The following is a 16,584-nucleotide window of genomic DNA, read 5'->3' as shown; positions in this document are numbered from 1 at the left end:
GTCGGTTGTCTAAAAGCAGCCTCTACAGGCTGTACTTTTCCAACCTCTGCTTTTAGGGTTTAAGTCTGCCCTAAAAACACCTAGATTTAAATATTGGACAGATTATAATTTACATGCAGATCACTTAAGTTTTAGAGCATGAGCTCATTTCTGAGGGGTTGACCTGTTTTTCTTCAGTGGCATAGGAACACAACCCTTCAACGATTAATCTAAAATCTTGGGCAAGTGCAGAAAAATCAGAGGATGTTTTGCCTTATATTGTAGTTGCTCAGTATTAGTAACAGATGAAAGGGAAATATTTTACAGGTCCATAACAACCAGAAAAGAGGATCAATCAGACTGAGGGAAAGAAAACATTAGGAGAATCAAAAAGTGTATGAGGAAGAAAAATGATATTAATATAACCAGGCAGCTACATTTGGCTTCAGTTAGCCAACTGACGCAATGGGCAGCTTATCCAAACCAGGAAACAAGAGAAGTTGACAGCTCTCATTGGTAAGGATAAGGCATCTCCTTTCAGAAAACTTTAATTGAAGCAAAGATATTAAGATCACATACATTTTGGAGAATGCCAGGTAAGCTGTTGATGAGAAGTTGAATTGCAGTCTAGGAATATCTCACATCTGGGGACATGCTCTGTGCTCCTCATTCCAACTTCCTACTTCCTTTGTTCACCTGCGAAGCTGGGATGATGAGGAAACAAAACGCCATCTACCTTCTGGATATGGGAGGAGAGCCCTGCTGTGTGCTGTTGGGCAAAGGTATGCAGAGGTGTTAGCAAACACCCCCCAAGAGAGAAGTGGGGTCCCCTCCCTCAGCTGGAGAGCTTCAGAAGAGGCAGGCTGGGAACAGAATTATACTGAGTCAAGATTCCAAGGATTAGAGTGGCAGGGCTGACAAGAATCCATGACTGATGCAGCACCAGCACCTTCTTGGGAAGAACCACTCTCAAAATGCAGGCAGAAAGTCTGCATGAGACATCTATATTTTTTTTTCAGTATTTATTTTTGAGAGAGCACAAGCGGGGGAGAGGCAGAGAGTGAGGGACAGAGGAACCAAAGTAGGCTGTGCTCTGACAGGCTGACAGCAGTGAGCCCAATGTGGGGCTTGAACTCATGAACTGCTTGATCATGACCTGAGCCAAAGTCGGATGCTCAACCAACTGAGCCACCCAGGTGCCCCTGCATGAGACTTTTAAAAAAAATTTTTTTTAATATTTATTTATTTTTGAGAGAGAGAAAGAGAATGAGTGGGAGAGGGGCAGAGAGAGAGGGAGACAGAATCCAAAGCAGGCTTCAGGATCTGAGCTGTCAGCACAGAGCCCGACACGGGGCTCAAACCCACGAACTGTAAGATCGTGACCTGAGCTAAAGTCAGTTGCTTTACTGACTGAACCACCCCAGGAGCCCCTGCATGAGATATTTTTTAATGCTGGAAGCATATTCGGCTTTTTGAAGGCAGGGACTGTGTCTTATTTTCCCTTTTTAGCCGCCCCCCCCCCCATATAATTACCTTAATGCTTTGCACATAAATGGCATTCAGTAAATTCCTCCTGATTGATTTTAAAATGTTCAAAGAAGCCATATGATGTTCTGTTCATAGAAAACTGGATCTGCAAGGCTATGATTACAGAGTGCATGAGTGATGATGAACAGCTGCTATTTATGAAGCAGAAGAGACAAAAAAATGTTGAATGAATGAGAAATAGACTTCAATTGAAATGGGAAGGATTTAATTTAGCTTTTGAAATTCATTTCCTGAGTTGAAGCTTACATGATACTATAAAACAATAGGAAGGGAGGCTGTAAAGTTTCTTTTCTTTATAAATAAATGATCTTTATAAGTTTTTCAAGATGGGTCAACCACTTATTTGAAGTCTAACGGGTATTTCTGTCTAGTGTTCCCCAAAGTCTAATATGAAATAGATTTTTTTTAAGTAGGGTTTTTGGTGTATAGGGGATAATTTTAAAGAAAAGTTACAAAGATAGTATTGAGACTTCCTGTATACCCTTCACTCGGTTTCCCTCATTTTTAACATTTATATTACCATGGCACATTTGTCAAAATTTAAAAAACTAAAATATGTCTGTAACCATTAACTAAACTCCAGACTTCATTTGGATTCCCTTGTTTCTCCAGTTATGTTTTCTTTCTGTCTCAAGTTAGGTAGCTTTCTTTGATAGTGTATAGAAGATTATGTGGTCTAAAGACCAAGCACCTGAGTAGAATTACATAAATCTAGAGCTGCCTGGGTTTATCACCTTGAGGCAAAAGTGCTTTGGCTTTCCAACCAATCAGACCTAAATATGATCCTTAGCTTTGCCATTTTGTTTAAAAAAAATTTTTTTTAATATTTATTTATTTTTGAGAGAGAAAGAGCCCAAGTGGGGAAAGGGCAGAGAGAGAGAAACACACACACACACACACACACACACACACACACACACACACAGAATTTGAAGCAGGCTCCAGGGTCTGAGCTGTCAGCACAGAGCCCAACACTGGGCCTGAAATCACAGACCTCAAGATCATGACCTGAGCCTTAGTCGGATGCTTAACCAATTGAGCCACTGGGGCACCCCAGCTTTGCCATGTTGAAGAGCTGTGTGTCTTTGGGCAAATTGTTTAATTACACTAAATCATAGTTTCCACATTTGTAAAACTGTGGGTGGTAAGACTTAAACTGTAATGGTTTCTGAAATCCCTCACAGTAATTTGGTGTTGAAAATTTATTAAATAGGTAATTAGTCTTTTGTGTTTATTAAATTAATGCCATAGAGATAGCACTCCAATTGAGACACCTATGATATTTTATATGTGTTAGATTAGTGACAAAGACTCTCCTCTTGACCAAATTGTAGTGTGGCTCCTCTGGGCCCTCTTCTCAATGGGCCTTATCCTTGGGTCCTGTCTTTGGTCTCCCTAGTCCAGTTGTAGCAAGAATCCTAAATCAGTTTAGAGAGAATCCCCACCCTTGATAGCTGATCAAATTCTTATTCCCCACTCTGGATATCTGATCATCCTGGCAAGTCAGTTTACAAAGAATCCTCCTACCCTGGATGTTTCCTCTAAGTTTCTGTCCATCCCCCACCCACAGGGGAGGAAACGTTCCCTCTACCCTCCTGGGTTGGATAGCTGAGTCTAGGAAATAAACTGACAACAGACAGATTAACAGGAGAAAAGGTATACACGTTTATTAACTTTTAATACAACACGCACAGGGCATCACAGGGGGAAAAAAGCGAATACCCCAAAAAGCAGTGAGATTTGAGTTTATACCATCTCCATAGGGGAAGGAGTTGGGAGATGTATGTCACACAGGGAAAAGTAAATGATTTTTTGGAAAGATGAATAGGTCATTAGAATATATGGGAGTTCTGATAGTTTGTGACAAAGTCTGTCTGGGTGTGGTGTGACTTCTAGTCTTTTCTGTGATCAGTCAGTCTTCTCTGGTTGATGAAACTCCTGGGGAGGGGATTTGTAACAGTTGAGCTCCTTTTGGAGGATCTGTCTTCAGGCAGATAAGAAGAGTTTAGAGGAAGCCTTTTTTTTTTCAAGTGCATTTAGCTCAAAATCACCAATATACCAAAGCAGCATATTGTGGATGGCAAGTCCTAAACTCCTTCAACTCCAACTCTGCTCCTTGATTATAAGTCCTCACTTGTCCTTGCTGTGTTTCAGAGTTGAGCCCTATCTCTTTCCTATTGCAACAGTCTTGACACCTATTACAATAATCCTGAATAAAGTTCACTACTATTTTAACAAGTGTCAAAATGATTTTTTAACATCAGTAATGAGCTTTAACTAATTTCCATTTATTATCCCTGACCCATAAAAAATTAAAATAATTAAAATATCCTTGCAAGTTGTAACAAAACTCTTTAAAAGTATTTTTGCTTTGTTACAGATAACATGCATGCTTAGAGGCATTTTCCTTCCATCTATGTCCTTTTTCAAATGTTCAGCAACTTTCTTCATTTTATGATCAGAATTTGACTCCCACTTCCCAGCTCCTACTGATCCCAGACACATAGAGTAATTTGGATTGGAAATGTTTTAGTTGATTAGTCTTTAGTTGTAGAGCAAAGTTTCACAATCTTTTCAACAGACAGGGGAAGTTTGTCTCTGCCCATGAAAATGTCATACCAAAGCACATCTTACTTTCTCAGTGGCTGACTCCATACAAGTCACATCTCTTTCTCACCAATTGAGAAGTAATTAGTAGTGCCTGGAACATTAGAAGAATTCAGCAAATGACTGCAATTACTATTATTATTAAGACCTGAACTTTAATTTTTTTCAGCTTATTTTTCCTAAATCTTCACTGCAAAAACCTTATTCTGCCCTTTGCCTTACCTTACCTTCCTTTTTATCATTCTTAACTCCGTTCCCAAAAGGAAAAGTGACTTTGCAAGCTGCAGATAAAGAAACTGATATTCTCTCTTAAGGAATCATGCAAAAATAATTCAAGTACACAAGGATTTTATGTATGGGGCACTCTATTCAGGTTATCCACTGGATGATGTAATGAGTTATAAGAGAGAAAAAATATGTATTATTAAGTAGGTGCTCAAGAAGTGTCAGGTCCCTTCCAATTTCCTCAGTTTTATGGATGAGGGCAATGAGGCCCAGAAAGAGAAGTAGTCACAACTAAGAGCTACCAAAAAGGGGGCTGAGGGTCTGGCTTTTATTTCTTGACCTGGCCCTCCTTTTCCTGATTTGATTACGTGACTTAATGAACCATCTAACAAATCCACAAGGTTCGCCAATGTATATGACACATGTCAAGAGCCCAGATATACTAACACTTGTTGGAAACAAACATTTTGGTCAAGTATACCAGTTATGTTGCCTTTCCCTAAAATTTTATCTGGTATGTCTCCAAATTTTGTCTGATAGGTATCACAGCCTTATACATAGTTGGAGATAACTACTTATTTTCAGACCTTGACAATTTTTTTAACAGTTAAAAAGAGCCCTTTAGGCTATAACTCATTGGAGTCTAAAATCATAATTACAGGATATTCCTAAATTAAACGATACCCAATGTTGGCACCAATTGGGTGAGAAGAATCACTGATTGAAATAAATATTCATCATATTAAATATTCATCAAGACTTTAGGACGCATCCAGATACTATGACTTCGTCGTTCTTCGAAATCCATCCCGGACTATAGCAACCCGGTGGAAGACTACCTGGTTCAGCAAACAAGCTTTCGAAGAGGAGGGGCCCGAGTAGGCGGGTCTGGACAACCCAGCGCGAGAATACGCCCCAGCGCATGCGCACCTCTTAGCGGGTAACTTCCATTTGTTAGATGGGGGAGACAAGTGAGAGGCACTCTACAGTTTTCCAACTCCTAATGACAACCAAAGGCTAGAGCTTCAACAGTTCCATGAATAACGTGAAAGAGTTGTCCTCCGAACTCAAGATTAAGGACGCTTGGCATATGCCGCTAAAGCAAGAGGTGACTTCTCGTATCTTCCCCCATCCCCTGGAACATTGGTGGTCTAGTCCATTCCACAGACTTTCGAGTCCTTGCAGCGGGTCGGGGATCGAAGGATTGGGCCGATTGCGGCTGAAACGTCTTTGGAAGGAGGAAGGGGGTGAGGGGGCATCCCTTTGAGTTCCGCTCCTCCTTTTTCGAGGCGGCAGTAGGGAAAGGACGTACGAAATACTGCTCTCGAAAGCTAACGGATCTTCACCTCTCCGTGCAAACTGCCGGGAGGGCGGCGGGAAAAGGGCAAGACGGGAGCAGGGAAAGGGAAAAAGCCAGGAAGCTGCGCGGGAGGGCGCGCACGCGCGCCCCTTTTTCAGCAGTGTGGCGGGGTCGCACGCACGCCCGCCTCGGCGGCTGGGCGCGGTTTGCGACAGTGGGGGGAGCGGTGGAGGTGGCGGCGGCAGTGGCAACTTTGCGGCAGGCTCCGGCCGGGCTTGCTTGACGGCGGTGTGGCGGAGGCCCCGCCCTAGGCGGCAGGAACCTGGAGGGAGGCGGAGGAATATGTCCGAGAGGGAAGTGTCGACAGCGCCGGCGGGAACAGACATGCCTGCGGCCAAGAAGCAGAAGCTGAGCAGCGACGAGAACAGCAACCCCGACCTCTCTGGAGACGAGAATGTGAGTGCAGCCCAGAGCAGTGTGGACGGAACTCTGGAATGAAAGTTTTAAATTCTTTTTAAACTGTCGGTGCGGGGGCGGGCGGGCTGCTTTGGCGGGGGGGGGGGGGGGAGGGAGAGGTGTCACCCGCAGGAAAACGCGGGCGTGGAGGAGAAAATCGAACTTGTCTCTATGGGGATTTTGAGCAGGGGCCGAGAGCAAACAGAAACTTGGCGAAGGAGAGTGGTTTAAGAGAGCGTGGTGGGAGGAGGGTCTGAAGGGGTCTGCTCTGAGATCCTTTTGCGTGGTTGGGCAGTGTTTGGGCCTTTGGGAGATTTGGGGAGAGTGCGGATCTGAGATTCCAGTAGTTTAAAAGGCAAGTTAGAGTTTTTTCTGAGAAAGTTGGAAGGAGGAGCCAGAGTGTGTAAGTGACTTTTTAAGAGGAGTTTGGGGATTGTGTCACTTTTTTGACCTTTACATGCTGTTCAGGATGGGAAGAGTAGATAGATCTTCGTTTTAAGGGGTATGGGTGACTCTTCTAAAGGTGGGATTTTATGTCTACTTCTGTCTTTTGGATGGGAATGGGGTGTGCCTGACAGGCGGCTTTTCTTCCGGAGGAGCAGAATTGAGAGGGTCGTCTTCTGAGTCGGAGAGGGAAATCACCGTTGAAGTACTAAGAGTCGATTACTGTTCTGAAAATTTTTACTAAAATAAAGGGGACGACCTGGAAGATTTTAGGTAACAGTGGTAAAGGCAGATGTTTTTAGGTGTGGGCCAGTGGCTTCGCAAGTGTAAGGTATTTTGGAATCAGACTTTTTTTTTAAGCTCTGAAATGGATCTCCATAATCATCTAGTGTTAGGTAAGTCGCCAGTAATAACTAAAGTGACATTAATTTTAAGTTTATATCCAATACGATCAGCAAAATGTCTTGACAGTTCAAAGGTATTACTGCACAGTGTGAACCTTCTTTTCATAATATATGGCAATAGAATCTGAATATATTTTTTAAATCTTTAAAGTGTTATAGGAGCGTGATGTAAATTCTTCATTTTCTCGTCCTTTTGGCTAGTTTTAGGAATAAACGCTATGATACACACCCTGTTCCTAAATTCTACATCATTACATCACCGACTGAAGGATATGTATGGCATGGGGTCATTACCGAAAGTTTCACTCGAGATGGGAAAGAATATTTTTGCAGATAGAAGAAAGATGTTTGGGGAATTGTTAGTTCCAACTTAAAGTTTCTAGAAAGTTTAGGTGTTGAATGTTACCTCAAATCTTTTTCCTGTTTGTGCTTCTCAGTCTTATATATTACTTTCTAACATTGTTGACCTTCTTCATTCTAGTCCTTGGAACCTGTTTTATTTCTGCTTTTTAAAAAGTGTTTTCTGGGCAGATTAGGTTAGGAGTGCAGATTGGATCCACATGTTAAGTTAAAATTTCCAAATCTACTCCTTACTGGGTGCTTGACCTTGAGCAAGGCACTTGGTCTGGTTTCATCAGTTTCTTAGAAATAATGGCCTTTACCTCGAGTATTTGTGAGGGCTAAAAGAGATAATACAGGTAAAGTGATGAAAAGAGTGCCTGCCCCAGAAGTACTATACAAGTGTTAGTTACTGTGAAGACTTAATGCTTCTGGCCCTTGCGCATACTAATCAAGCAGAACTGTAATGAAAATGCCAATAATCTAGACTGAGGAAAACTTCAGGGAACAAAATAAATTGCATGTTTTTGTTTTTGTTTTTGTTTTGTTTTTGGTAGACCCTTAAGGAGGATATATTCTTTGCATTCTAAAGCTGCTTAGAACCAAACAATGGAGTAAGCCTTTGTTTTGGTTCCCTGATTTGGGTAGGGACTTTAAACCTTTTTTGTGCGTTGGAACACTTCAATGAATCCTGGGTAGTCTTCTCAGAACAACATTTTAAATGTATAAAATACAATATATAAGATTATGAACAAAATAATAAAATTATGAAATACCTTACAAATATTTTCAAAACAAATTTAAGATTTTTTTCATAAATTAAGTCCTTTAATATAAAGTGTTTAAAGAAAGTGCTTCTTTATTAGCAGCACATTAAGTAACTAAATCTGGAAAGGTGTCTGGTAGTAATGATGGGCATAGGCAATTTTTTGATATCTGCAACTACTAGCATATGATATAAAAATACTTGATTTCCACTGATGAGAAAGTCACAGCTACAGCAGTATGTTACCTTCATTTAATAGAAGAAAGTGCTAAATTTCAGTTAAAGATGGTGAACATTAAGCAGGTTTGTTTTGCCATTTAGGTTCAGACACCCTCTCAATTCCACCCAAGGACCTCAGATGTAGGACATAAGTTAGGACGAAGCAATAAGGAAAAGCAGTAGAGAACTCTGTAGAAAAATTAGTTCAGAAAAAGCTAACGGGGCAGTGGTCTTAACTCTGGAAACCAAATAGCGAAGAGAAGGCCAAAAGGAAGTGAGGAAAGAATGTGGTGTTTTTGAGTTGGAGTTAAGGTAACCTGAGCAAATACTACTGTGAATGTGAATCAGAGAATTGAAAGGACATATTTTAAGTTTAAGTATATATGTATATGCCATTTTATTGAATTTTTAAAGGTCTTAGGACTGCAGAGTATGTAACTTTTAGAAGAGTACTAATGGTTGCCTAGCAGAGGGCTAAATCTGGAGACTTATCCTTTGCTTAAGCAACCTGTGGCAAGATTAAGGGACAAATTACTATCCCTGTTTTCTTGTTGGGCAAATGAAGATGGTAGTGCCATATCATCATTCTGTACTTTGAGGAGGGGCCAAAGTGGAAATCACCCTATACACAGATACTCAGCAAAGGTTTGATTTTAATTTAAAGATAAAATTAAAGCATTGCGACTTGCATTTCCATTTGATTCCTTTGTGATTTTCCTTTGGAAGGAGGTGGGTAACTTAAGTGATCAGTTAAAAACAACAAAACAGGGTTTTGTGTGGTTTCTTGATTAGCGGTTGAAATTCGGGCCAGAATGTAAAGAAGCTGGTGAATAAATGTCAGTTTTATTATTTCATTTCTCCAGTGTTAAAAGACAGTTTCCATAAAAACGGTAAGTGAAACATAATTTTCATTTTACTCATGTGAGAGAACTGGGCAAGTGTAAGTCAGACAGTATACATTAAAGGAATGTAGAGGTGAAATTGGAGATGGAGACAAAAGTTTTTTTCCAGAGTAGAAGGGAAGATATTTTGAGCCTTTACCTTTGGAGACAGAATTTACAGGAGTGTAAGTTAGTTACCCACAATATAAAATGAATTGTGAGGTTTAAAGGCAAGGAAGAGGGCTAGAATATGATAACCTGGAAAGGTGCTATAGATAATGCATAGTTTTCCACTGAAAGACAGTTACTTTCTGCACTAGATGTTAACTCTGAAACTGTGAAGAGGGGGAGAAATAGAGATATAAACCATGATTTCAGCCTGGGAACTGAACTTAAAAGTTTACATTTTTTATCTGATTATATTTACATTAAAATTAAAATTCCAAATATTGAGCACCTATTATGTACCATCTATCTAGTCTTTTCATCCAATTCAGTATATTCCAGAATAATTAGTGTATTTTTTAAAAAGGTAGGAACCATTTGAAGTTTTGAAGACTACCCCCAAGAACAATTGTATAAAACCATACTGTTTTTAGGTGAGTTTGTATGGTATTAATTTTTTATATGCTTTTTGACACTCCAGTTAATTTTTACCCTTTTGTAAATGTAACACCAGGTTTAGGAAGCAATCATTTAGAAATAGCCCCTAAGGCAGTGTTTCCTAGACTTGTTCTAATAGATGTTAACAGGCACTCTGCAAAAACAGCCTTTCTATGGAATGAATTTAGGAGCTGTTGCCCTAAGGCAATAGGTTTAAATAAATCTCTTTATTCCAAAGAACATACTGGAATATGTAATCAAAGGAGGTAGTTAAATCTTAGATTAGAGGGCCATGAATGTATTTTGTGCACTGGAGATAGGGTATAAATTAAGTGAATTTTCATGGTTTCCTGCAGTCATTTCTACATTCGGAATGATTTTACTTTAATTATAGAGAGTTTCTGGAGTTCTATAAAAGTATCATTATTACATAAGCGCTGTGAGGCAAATGTCACTTGTAAATAGCACAGAATATGTAGGATTTTATAAAGATTCTAAATGGTTTGTGTTATAATTAAGCGGAATTTGAATAACAGGATTTTCAAAAACTACATCTAAAATAAGAGGCATCAATACTCCATCATCCTCAAAGGGCTACCAACCCCCGTGCTGCAAACAGAGCAGCGGTCAAATAAATTATGAAGACATGTAACATGTAGTTCAGTCAGATTTAGGAGTCACAGCTTGTTTTGAATCCCAGCAACCCTAGTAGCAAGAGACCTCTTAGGATCTCTAAACAACACTTTCTTATCTAACAGTACCTTCTGTGAAGAGCTGTAAAGATGAAATGAGCCAATGTATTAAGGTGGCTGGCACAGACCAATGCTTTGTTATTTAAAGGCAGTATTATTCTCATTATTCTGATTAGCTTTTTTGTTTAGATTGTTGCTGAAATCCACAAATCCTAAAGTGTAGCTAGTTTCCTTTATATCCTTATTTGGAGACAGGAATAAATTTTTGCATTTCTTACAGAATTTATTAATCACTGCTTTTAGGTCAATGAGCAGCTACCCTGTGATTTGCTGCTGCAGTATTGCTGTTTCACGTAATTTTTCCCAATTTACTGCTTACAGGATGATGCTGTCAGTATAGAGAGTGGTACAAACACTGAACGCCCTGATACACCTACAAATACACCAAATGCTCCTGGAAGGAAAAGTTGGGGGAAGGGAAAATGGAAGTCAAAGAAATGCAAATATTCTTTCAAGTGTGTAAATAGTCTCAAGGTATGTGCTGAAAGACAGATCCTGTGGACTGAATGCTAGGCTTCAGAATTATTTCTCAGTGATAAACATTTTATGCTCAAGGTACTTTGTCAAGTTTAAAATTAGAGTGCTGTGAAGGGTGTTTTTTTTTTTTTTTTTAGCATAGACCACATAGTTATTACAGTCCATTTGTTTAACTTTTTTTGTTTTGTTTTAATTTAAATGGGTAATACCTAGTCCTGCATACAGGGTTTTCTTTATTGTTTGTATTAAGATAAAAGATTTTGGGATATGTTATTCTTCACATTTTGTTAAAACTTTAAAAACATAAAGCCATTTCCTGATACCTGTTACTAAAAAGAACTGAATGTGACCCATTAACTTTCAGCACAAATTGAAACATGTTTTTCTGCAGGTTTTAAATATTTAATTCTTATCATTTGTCTTATTTGAAATTGTTTTCAAAGGAAAATGTGTAATTTAACTTTTTTGAACATTCAGTATTTGGGGAAAACAAGGTTTTGGAGTTATTTAAATTGCTGCTTCCTCAAAAGCATTTTTAGTTATAAAAAGGATTGATATTTATTTAAAATGTTTTCCTTTACATATTATTCTTTTTCTCTTTTTTAAATTTGGGAGTATTTTTCCTACACTGACAAAAATATACATTGTATTATCTTTTACGTATGTAAGTTAGAATCTTTCTAAATATAAGAATATATTTTTAGGTAAAGTATTGGGAAGGCATAAGAAGTTATGTCTCTAGGGAAATTATTTTCTTGTCAGTGTAGCAATATACATGGCTCAGTGCGTCAAATTATATTCTCTTAGAAGGAGAGAAATTAATATACTTTTTAAAAAAGCAAAGTGTCCATTAATAGTTTTGTGTTAATATTTAATTATCTTAACCCATTTTTAGATAATATATCTGGAAGATGTTGGTTTTGACTGTTTAAATAATTTGATTAAATATTTCAGAAGCCTAAAGCTGTGGCTTTTCAAAGGATGAGAAATGAAAGTTGTTAACACTTTAAAAGCGAGTGTGAAAGTTAACGTTCAGTGCCAGGAGATTGCCAGTAAAATTCTAAGGCTGAAAAATAATTTTTGTGAACAAAAGTGAATACTGTTGACCCTTGAACAACTTAGAGATTGGGATGCTGTCACCCCTGCCCCCGTGCAGTTGAGAATCCAAGTTTAACTTTTGACTCCCCAAAAACCTAACCACTAATAATCCCTTGCTGACCAGAAGCCAATAACATACTTCACCAATAACATTGGTTATTGGTTAATCTTACCAATAACATAAAGTCGATTAACATGTATTTTGTATGTTACATGCTGCATTCTTACAGTAAAATAAGCTAGAGAAAAGAAAATGTTACTAAGAAAATCACAAGGGGGGCACCTGGGTGGCTCAGTTGGTTAAGCGTCCGACTTCGGCTCAGGTCAAGATCTTGCTGTTCACGAGCTCAAGCCCCACTTGACGAGCCCCAGACAGTTCACGAGTCTGAGCTGTCAGCACAGAGCCTGGAGCCTACTTCTGATTTTGTCTCTCCCTCCTTGCCCCTCCCTGTCTTGTGCTTTGTCTCTCTCTCTCTCAAAAATAAATTAAAACATTAAAAATACATAAAATAAAAATAAAATCTTAAAAAAAAAGAAAATCACAAGGAAGAGAAAATACGTTTACAGTACTGTAATTATCCAAAAAATCCGTGTTTAAGTGGACCTGTGTTGTTCAAGGGTTAACCGTATGTTTTTTGTGCACCTCCTTATAGCTTCCTAGTAACTGAAGTTACAGTCTATTGTCACCCCTGGTCCCCAGTGTTCCAGTATTCTTGTTCATGATAAAACTCCATGGGATATTTTTCTTTTAGGACCCAAAATCAAGATTATTTAAAGTTGTTTCTATAGGAATAATAGAAAGTAATGATTTGAATGGAGTTTGATATGCTTTGCTTTACAAGGGAAAAATTAAACCTAATAAAGTTTAGTGAGTGTTAGAGAAGCTATATTAACTCTTAGTGTATTTGTTCATCTCCTATTTCAGAAACATAAATTACCTCCTAAGAGATTAAATGCATCTACAATAATTAAACCAGTTTAATTTTGATTCAGAAGAATATGATTGAGTTTAAGTAAATAGAAGGCAAATCGTATTAATTCATAGTTGAATGCTTGTTACCTGACCTCTGACTTAAATAGTAGCCTACATTTTTGAAGGGGGGAGGGGTTATAAGGGAAAACGGTCAGTTCACCATTCTTTTGTTTCTAAATTATAGTAATTTTTCTTATGATTATTTTACAGGAAGATCATAATCAACCATTGTTTGGAGTACAATTTAACTGGCACAGTAAAGAAGGAGATCCGTTAGTGTTTGCAACTGTAGGAAGCAACAGAGTGAGTGTTCAGGGGTCTGCTTGGCATTTGACTTGATTATTAGACTCTGGTGTTATTATAATATTAAAGTGTGATGATTTTGAAGTAAATTTGGCATAGCTGGTTTGATGGTATTTATGTAAAAGCAAAGCGTTTTAGTGATTGTCAAAACTAGCTAAAATTGTTAAAACTAGTATTCATGACTGAAAATCCATCTTTATTTCATGTATTCCCAATTGTTCATGAAACAGGTTTCTGTTTATATTTTGTCTTCATAAATATTTTGTTTTGCATGGCTGAAAGAATTGACTTCTGTTTTTGGAAGTGATTTAACTAGTTTATCATTTAAGATACAAAGTCTGTAGTTTCCTTTTTTTAATATTTTTTTTAATGTTTACTTATTTTTGAGAGAGAGACAGTGCAAGTGGGAGAGGGGCAGAGAGAGAGGGAGACAGAACCTGAAGCAGGCTCCAGGCTTTGAGCTGTCAGCACAGAGCTCAACAGGGGTTCGAACTGACGAACCATGAGATCATAACCTGAGCTGAAGTTGCAGGCTGGAGGCTTAACTGACTGAGCCACCCAGATGCCCCCATGGTCTGTAGTTTCTTAAAAATAAACTTAATTAGTGGCTCTCTGTAAACACAAAGCATATATATCCAGTAGATTTGAATAATAGTTATTCAAAGTATTTTAAGGATTTTCAATAAACATCTGTGTTAGATTTGTTTTTATTTGAGGAAGCCAAAAGTATCTTGAACTAAAAGAAGTGTATGGAAGAAGCATGCTGGCACATTTTAACAGAAACCATTATTTAACTTTTCAGTTAGACCAGGGATTCAACTGGTGGATAGCAATTTATTATTCTATTTAACTCTAAATAAATGGAGAACAGGAAGATTCCTTAGTGCTTTCCAGGGAGTCTCTGGAGTTATTTATTAAATTGAAATCACCTCAAGGAAAAATTGTCCTCTTAACTTTGTATTAGCTAACATTCTGGGTATCCATTAATACTACTAGCAGTTATGAGGAATAATGTAGAAATTTATTGTTGTATTTGGAAAAAGAAAAATGGAGGAAATAGACGAATTGGATATAGGTTGATAACAAATATAAGTCACTTCCTCTGCCTTTAGCCCAAGGGGTGAAGAGGAGTGAATCAGAGAGATGTTTTATACTTTGTTACTTTGAGTAAAAAAAATGTTATGGTTCTTTAGTAATTGTGCTAAGCTTCTTAGGCAATAAAAGAACATGATTTAATGCACACTGTTTTCTGTATTTGTTTTTTGTTAGCGTTGGTATTCTGTTCTCAAAGTTAACTTTATAACCAGGGACTGTCATCTCCATATTTTTCAAATGTCAGCATATTTCCAAATCACAGGAACACATATGCATCTATTCTGGGCTAGATCATTTTTTTCTAGATACCTATTTTCTAAAAAGTAAAATTTGACTTTAGGTATTTCCTGGAAAACTTCCTTTAAGGAAGGTCTAATTACATTTAAGGCTCTGGTGCTTTACTAGGTTGTTGAAATTCTGAAAATTTGAAACTCGGCTACTACAGTTGATAACATGGGACAGCAGTGGTTTTTTTGGTGTTTAGCCAAATGTAGTTTGTGATATGTAGCCTGCCTATAGTTGTCTGGTTCCTAAGTTCTTTGAAAAAAAAAAATTTGTGGGGAAAGTGATGTGGTTTCAAGAAAAGATTAAGGTTATTTTTCCTAGTTGGGAGCATACTGCATTGATTAGTTTGAATCTACTTTAAGTAAGACATCACTGTAAACCTAAGATTATACTTCACTAACTTGGCCATGATAATATGAGAATTAGTATAATTTGTGCTCCAGTATGCTATTTTAAATATTCCATGCATTCTAACAAAAAGTATCCCTGTTATCATTTAAAATGACATTGAAGGGAGTGCACCTGGGTGGCTCAGTTTCTTGAGCTCTGCACTGACAGCATGGGAGCCTGCTTGGGATTTTGTCTCTCCCTCTCTTTCAGCCCCTCTCCCACTCACAATTAATCTCTCTCTCACTCAAAATAAACACTTAAAAAAATGACATTGAAGGCCATTACATAGTATATTGAATTATAAAAAGTTCTGTTTGGACTTCTTTTAAAAAAAAATTACCTTCTGGGATATAACCTAGTTTAGCAGTCATATAAGGAATTTTTTTTAGACTATTAATGTAGAGCTTTTATTAACTTAGTAGTGATAGGTGATTTATAGAGTTACTATATTTAAAAAAATTTTTTTAACGTTTATTTACTTTTGGGAGAGTGTGCACGTGTGTGCACACTGGAGAGGGGCAGAGAGAGAGAGACGCAGAATTGAAAGCAGGCTCCAGGCTCTGAGCTGTCAGCACAGAGCCCAACGCAGGGACCACAAGATCATGACCTGAGCTGAAGCTGGACGCTTGACCGACTGACCCACCAAGGCGCCGCTAGTTCTTATTTCTATTGAAATTATTAAGTTACTGCTAACACAACTATAAACTATAAAAAATGGAAAGAAATTTATTACAGTTAAATTGTATATTATACAGATAGTATTAATTTTAGAATATGTGGCAAATAAAAAGGACTCCCATACATCAGAAAGTTAGGGGCCCCTGGATGGCTCAGTTGGTTAGGTGTCTGACTTGGGCTCAGGTCATGATCTCAACAGTGGGGGATCCGAGCCTCATATCAGACTCCAAGCTGTCAGCACGGAGCCCACCTTGGATCTTCTGTCTACCCCTCCCTACTTGTGCTCTCACTTTCTCTCTCTCTCAAAAATAAGTAAAAGATATTTTTAATTTTTTTTTTTAATGTTTACTTATTTTTGACAGAGAGAAAGACAGCATGAGCGGGGGAGGGGCAGAGAGAGAGGGAGACACAGAATCAAGCAGGCTCCACGCTCTGAGCTGTCAGCACAGAGCCTGGTGTGGGGCTCGAACTTGTGAACCGTGAGATCGTGACCTGAACCAAAGTAAGACACTTAACAAACAGTCGCTCAGGCGCCCCTAAAGAAGCTATTTTAAAGCAATAGTTTCTATAGTGTCTCTAAGACACATTTGTGACTAAGATGTTTCACAGGTGAAGAGAGTATGTTTTTGTATTTGAAATGAAATTTTACCGTATTTTTGTTCTTATTAGGTTACCTTATATGAATGTCACTCACAAGGAGAAATCCGGTTGTTGCAATCTTATGTGGATGCTGATGTATCCTTTCCTGGGTTTTTAATATCT

The 16,584-nt window shown here is 38.2% G+C and overlaps 1 protein-coding gene across 2 annotated transcripts in view; it reads left to right on the top strand.

The window, feature by feature from the left end:
• The first annotated feature begins 5,628 nt into the window (after positions 1–5,628).
• EED (embryonic ectoderm development) overlaps positions 5,629–16,584 on the top strand; it is a 30,071-nt gene continuing 19,115 nt past the window's right edge. The window contains exons 1-4 of one of the 2 annotated variants that reach the window (XM_042959494.1): positions 5,629–6,115; positions 10,845–10,997; positions 13,282–13,374; positions 16,492–16,557. In XM_042959494.1, coding sequence (XP_042815428.1) covers positions 6,002–6,115; positions 10,845–10,997; positions 13,282–13,374; positions 16,492–16,557 — 426 coding nt within the window. In that variant the 5' untranslated portion in view covers positions 5,629–6,001. The remainder of the gene's footprint in view (positions 6,116–10,844; positions 10,998–13,281; positions 13,375–16,491; positions 16,558–16,584) is intronic. The other variant, XM_042959495.1, reaches the window with a different exon arrangement.

Source organism: Panthera tigris, chromosome D1 (assembly GCF_018350195.1).
Source record: "Panthera tigris isolate Pti1 chromosome D1, P.tigris_Pti1_mat1.1, whole genome shotgun sequence".
Taxonomy (NCBI): Eukaryota; Metazoa; Chordata; class Mammalia; order Carnivora; family Felidae; genus Panthera; species Panthera tigris.
This window is presented reverse-complemented; position numbering and strand designations above follow the sequence as displayed.